This window comes from Poecilia reticulata, linkage group LG18, assembly GCF_000633615.1.
Source record: "Poecilia reticulata strain Guanapo linkage group LG18, Guppy_female_1.0+MT, whole genome shotgun sequence".
Classification (NCBI taxonomy): Eukaryota; Metazoa; Chordata; class Actinopteri; order Cyprinodontiformes; family Poeciliidae; genus Poecilia; species Poecilia reticulata.
The window spans coordinates 3,322,151-3,328,306 of record NC_024348.1 but is presented as its reverse complement, the minus strand read 5'-3'; the positions used below and the strand labels follow the sequence as shown (position 1 = coordinate 3,328,306).

General features: G+C 35.6%; 1 protein-coding gene across 1 annotated transcript in view; it reads right to left on the bottom strand.

Moving 5' to 3' along the window:
• The window catches only part of LOC103480158 (uncharacterized), a 3,784-nt gene extending 1,339 nt beyond the window's left edge, over positions 1 to 2,445 (bottom strand). The window contains exons 1-3 of the mRNA XM_008435015.2: positions 1,860 to 2,445; positions 1,031 to 1,732; positions 808 to 933 (exon numbers count right to left, since the gene is read on the bottom strand). Coding sequence (XP_008433237.1) covers positions 808 to 933; positions 1,031 to 1,732; positions 1,860 to 1,914 — 883 coding nt within the window. The 5' untranslated portion in view covers positions 1,915 to 2,445. The remainder of the gene's footprint in view (positions 1 to 807; positions 934 to 1,030; positions 1,733 to 1,859) is intronic.
• Between the last annotated feature and the right edge of the window lie 3,711 nt (positions 2,446 to 6,156).

Here is a 6,156-nt window from a genome sequence, read left to right as displayed (position 1 = left end):
ATATGTAAACTGCTATGGAAAGTATTTGCCTACTTACAGTTTCTTCTGTTTTGCTTTTTTGTCACATTTACACATTTTAGATCATCAAAATTTAATATCAGATGTAGAATTCATAAATACCAAAAGCAGTTTTTAAATTATAATTTTGCTTATTGATAGAAAGATGTCATATAAACCAACCAAGCACAATGTGAATGGCCTCATCGCCACATCCAGATCTGATCACTGTCAGACATGACTTACTGTGACTTCCAAAAGTATTCACAGCCCTTGAACTTTTCCATTTTTTGTCTCATTACAACCACAAACAGAAAATATATTTCATTGGGATCTTATGTGAAAGTCCAACACAAAGTAGTAAAATAATTGTGGAAGTGGAAAGAAAATTATACACGATTCAAAACACTTTTTAATAAACTGAAAAGCCTGGATGATCTAATAGAAACATAAATGTTGCTCTCCAACAGAAAATACTGAAGAAAAATATCCTGCCGACTGTTTGTAGCCCCTTCTGAGTTACAAATCAGAACCATATTTAAAAGGACACCGCTGAATGTTTGGCTGAATGAACACAACTCTGCCAGATTTTGCAAATGTCTGATAGCAGTTGCTGTCACTCAACACGATACAACCAGGTATCAGGCTTAACACCAGGCTGGTTTGGAGAGTATTTTCCTAAATAAATGATATTATAATTTAAAATCCACCTGTCAAGACTTTAGAATTTTTGGACGATTTACAAGGCGCAAGTGTTACAAAACAAAAGCAAAATCTGTAATGGGGAAAATCATTTTTAACAGAAATAACCTGAAGTTTGGCAGCTGTTCCTCTTGTGCATCTTGTGCAGTGTGAAGGCCAGTAGAAGACTCAGCATGATGGTGAAAATCAAAGCTCCACTTAAGAAATAAACCAAGGACAAAGAGACGGCCTCACCTGCAAACCCGGACAAACCCACACAGACAGAAAGCTTTAGATTTTAGACAGTTTTTCTACTAGCAAACAGAAACGTCTCTGAAATGACACGACTCACCTTCCACGTCCAGCTTCGTCCCGTTTCCAAACAGAACTTGTCCACATGAAGTAACAGCACAGTAATAAGTCCCAGCATGAGACTTACTCAGGTTCCTTATAGGCAGATCGTACATGCAGGTGTGTGTTTGTGTGTTAAGACTTTTCTCACACTGATCGCTGCTTCCTCCGTGGGTGTAAATGAGTCCTGGATGAGATTCTCCAGAGTGTCTGAACCAGTAAACACTGTGTTCTCCACCACAGCTCCCAGTTTGGACTGTACAGTTCAGAGTCACAGAGCTTCCCGTCTGGACGGTTCCAGATTCAGACTGACGGATCCAACTTGTATTTTCCAGGACCGGATTATTCACGCTGACTGTGACACCCTCCCCAAACTCAAACACAAATGAAATGCCACTTGCACAAAAGTAAGTTCCTGTGTCTGATAGTTTTAAGTCAAAGATATTTAACTGACTTTTTCCATCGTTGGTTTCCACAGCGAAGCGTGGGTTGTCCTTGAACTCGTCATGAAAAGTGCCACTTTTATCAAATTTATAACTGATAGAGATAATCTGTAGCTTCTGTCCCAGAGATTGCTTGTACCAGTAATACCTCGCAGCTTCAGTCCCATAAGAGCAATGCAGAGTCACGCTGCTGCCAACTTCAGCTGACATAAAGCTCCTCTGTTGATCAACAGATGATTTTCCCAAATAATTCAGCTCGACTGAACAGAAAAGGTAAAAAAAAAAAAAAAAAATCTCAACCAAAATTACATTTCATAAAAGACAGAAATGTTTGAAGTAGGACAGACTAGAAAGTTAAAATGACCAATCTCATAAAACACAACTCACCCTTTCTCCATAAGAGGACAACCATGAGACAGAAAACAGAGCCTGAAGGTGCCATCCTGCTGAAATGGACGTGTTGAATGAAAAGCACCTTGATGCTTACTGAACTCCACAGAGACAAGGCTGTGCTGATTGGCTACAAGGAGAACATGATCTCATGAACACAGCCGCCTATAGTGTCACTTTAGGTCTTAAAGAAGACAAACATGGAGAGAGCAAAGCTGAAGACCTGACAGGATCCTTCTGACCAAAATCACAAAGAAGCGCCTGCTTCAGTCAGACACATCAAAGCTCTCCTTTGCTTTGCTCGATATACATGACAAGAACTTTTGCAGACACAATAAAACTTGATCTTTGTCACAAAACAGAGCAGCAACTATCATTCATAAGTATTAGCTCTACAAGCTAGCAAACAAGATCATATAAGGAGCACCAAATGTTTTTTTATTATTCAGAAATTTCAGATAACAGTCTGGACCAGCACTGTTACTGTTATTTTTACTCAAGTAAAAGTAAATAGCAGCCCACCAAATATCTCAAGTAAGAGTAAAAATGTATTTGGTAAAAAGGCTATTCAAGTACAAAGCAAGTGATCAAATTATCAATCATTTAATATTTAAAAATTACATAATCAGACGGACAAAAAAGAAAGTTAAGTGGAAAATAAAGTTAAGGACCAAAAAGACAATAATTCATATAACTAACAAAATATAACAATATCAGGCAAAATATTTTTTTCCCAAATCAGTTTCTGTCAATATACAATTTTTATGTGAAACTAACTGTGTGTGTCTTTGTCTGGTGAATCTTTGGTTAAAACATATTTGTTTTTCATTCAGTGGGTGGAGAATCCAAAAGTTTTACTCAAGTAGAAATACATCATAATGAAATTACTCAAGTAAAAGTGAAAAGCGCAGAGAAGTAAAAATACTCCTACAAGTATTTTATTTTATTTTTTCAAAAAAGTTCCTTAAGTAACTTAAGTAACTAGTTACAACCCAAATTTGGTCCCATTTATGCTGAGACACTGTGGTCATTCACAAAAAAATAAATAAAAATGCTGTTCCTGGATTGGCTGCTTTGCTGAACGTCATTCAATAGCATGTCATGCAGCATTGTACCATTTGAGTATCAGTATCCAGTATCCCAAGCTGTATTTTATTTTCTTTTGAATATTTTCATATTCAAAAGACATACTCAAAACATCTGCCATGGATATTTTGACATGTTGAAATAATTTGGAGTCATATTTCAATGAAATATTAACTAAAATAGAGCTGTGAAAAGGCAGAGGTTCCCTCTAGTTACTTATTCTCCACCACACTTTACCTACAAATATTCAGTGGGATGAGTGATGGAACTTAGCCACATATAGCACATATATTGCAGATATGCCTCACAGCTTTGGAATTTATATGAGTGCAACCAAATGTTGTGGCATAACTTTGGTATTATTCTAGATAGTCAGGCAGTCGCTACATAGCGAGGTTACTCTCACCTGACGCAGTAAAACAGTAAATATTTTATACCATTTATACTTATAAATGGTATAGTGCATATGCACTGCACAAAATGAAAACAAAGCTCTCCAGTCAAGCTTCCTGTGGTAACTTTATTTTAATAACAGCTGTATTCTAATCTACTGATAGTCAACAAAGTCAATGAGAACACGGTGATTGTTTTTCTTCATACTGGTTCAGTAAAGATGAAAGAATCTGACTTAAGAGACAAAAAAATGCCTTTAGGTTACAGTATGTAGTTATATAAACCACTTGTGTATTTAACTACATAACATAATATTGTAATATATATATATATATATATATATATATATATTATTAAAGCCAGAATATTATATCAGCAAACCATTTTGTTGTTCTACAGCAACGCTGGCCTTTAAGTATACAGGATGTGATATAGATCATAAGACTTCCTGAGAGAAACCAAAGAAGACACAAAGAAGAGCCGAGCCTCTTACATGTTCAAGTGACAAACCCTGTTCAAAGCACGCTGCGATCCATGCAGTTGATAACAGACCACAGGGGAAGCTGTGAACAGATTCTTACATTTAGCATTAAGCTAAATGTTAGCTTGATCTTTCCTAGGTCAGATTTGTGTACAGACTGTTAAATGTAGACAAAAGCAACCGTCATCTGAAGGTGATGTAGTCATATGCAGTTAAATCCAAAATTATTTATTTTGATTTACAGTTATTGTAATCAAATGAGACATTAGTTTCTGCAAATAATAAAACAATGTAAATAAAATCTTTGCTTTTTTATTGCAAATGTCATGTAATAAACCAATTTAATAATTGGTTTTATCAACAATAAAACCATGTAATGTTGACATTACAAATGTGAAAAAACTATGGAAAACTCCTTTTTGACATTACAGCATCCTTTCTCTTTTTACAGTTGCTGACCAGGTTTTCTGGCTTGTTTTCACTGGTATTTAAAGATTTTTCTTTGTTGGTGAGTTCTGATTCTTTAAGGTTGGAAAACTTTACCCTCACTGAAAAATGTAGATTCTCTACCAGATTGACTAGATTATTTCTAATCCAAAATAAAAAGGTGGTAAAAGTAAAAATAAAAAATAAAAAAAAGAAGATTTTACACCTAAATTTGCCAATAGATCATTTTAGGGTTAGTTGCATTATCTTAATAATTTTACAGCATTTAATCATCGAAGAAAGTATTTGTGGATAACAGCTGAATGCCGTTGTTCATTCTCAGTTTTTGTTGGCATCTGTGTCGCACTTTAAAGCTCTAGTGATGAAAATAGAATCACACTCAGACTTCCTGTTGGTACCATGATTCTGAATGCATGTGTTTAAGAAAAAGATGCGCTGAATGGCCATTTTCACACTGTTAACCACAGACAGACAGCGAGGCTTTGAGACTTGTGTAAAAGCAACACCATGAGAATAGACCGTTTTTTAAATCAAGCACGCCTCATAATTTCACCATATGAATTTGCTTGTGTCAAGTAAACATTTTACATGTTATTTCTGGTGGGTCTTCTTGTCAATGTGACACTGCATCTGAAATCTTAAAAGAAAAAATTATCAATAGCAGGAACAATAACTTTGCATATTACCAATACCAACCTTCGTGGTTGTTCGTGGTTGATTTGAAGAAGGGTTTTTTTTTTTGCAGTTTTCCAAGATAGTAAATTTGGTCTGGCTCTGGCACATAATGTACAGATGCAGCTTACTTAGAAATGTTGTTCCATTTTTATCAACTTTTCAATGCGAGACTTTTGTTTCTGACTGTTCACAACCCGTATTTGCTATGTCATACAAAAACTCAGATTCCACAAGTTTCCTCTCCAACAAACCAGAAGTGTCAGAATTTTTCAAATGTCGAATTTCTTCCAGATAATTCGCTCTTAGATTCTTTGATTTGAGTCTTATCAAATGGGAAGCAGTTTATATTTTATGAATAGTATTCCTCAGAAGCTTTTTTTTTTTTTTTACCTCAATATTCTAAATATAATCTGTCTTGTGACACACAACCCAGCATGTTGATTCTTGAAAGATGGATGTTTGGTTATGGGTTGTACATTTTGAACAAATGTTCTTTCCTTTACATAGACATTTTGATTTTAGAATTCACTGTAGTGTAGTTGTCTGTTAGTGGCTTTTTAAACAAGCCTGGGTTGTTGTAGCTCATGTTAAAGTACTAGAGAAGCTAAAACAGAAATAAACATTAAGCATGCACATACATTTGGACAGTGGATGTCCAATGTATCTAAAGTGTCCATTTTTCTCCCTGCTTCATACCTCTAGTATTATTCCTCATCACTTGGTTTTATATACAAAGCATAGCCAGCGAAATCAAAAGTGAAGCAGGAGTCTTTTGGGGGGCTGAGGTGGGCTTCCTGTGTTCGAGTTTCCATCAGTGGAAACTTCTGCTGTTTAGGTCATACCACCTTCACCACAGCAGTGGAGGGACACCATTATACACTAAAAGGTGTGATCTGCTGGGCTAAAGATGACTGCAATAAGCTTCGGTGTCTGTATTTGTTTCCATAGTCATCCTTAGTAAGACTCGTATACTTTTACATACACATGAACAAAATTGCTGCTACTCCTCAGTTAATAACTGAAAAGCTCACAAAGATCAGTGAAACAAACATGGCTTTATGGCATTATCATTTTAAAAATATACTGACAAAAGTGAGGGTACCTCTAGAATCGACTGAAAATAGTTCAAAACTAGGGGCCTGTTAAACTAATGTGTGTCCTCTCATTAGCATTACAGGTGACTTCAAGCTTGTAAATGGACAGTCTGCTTAG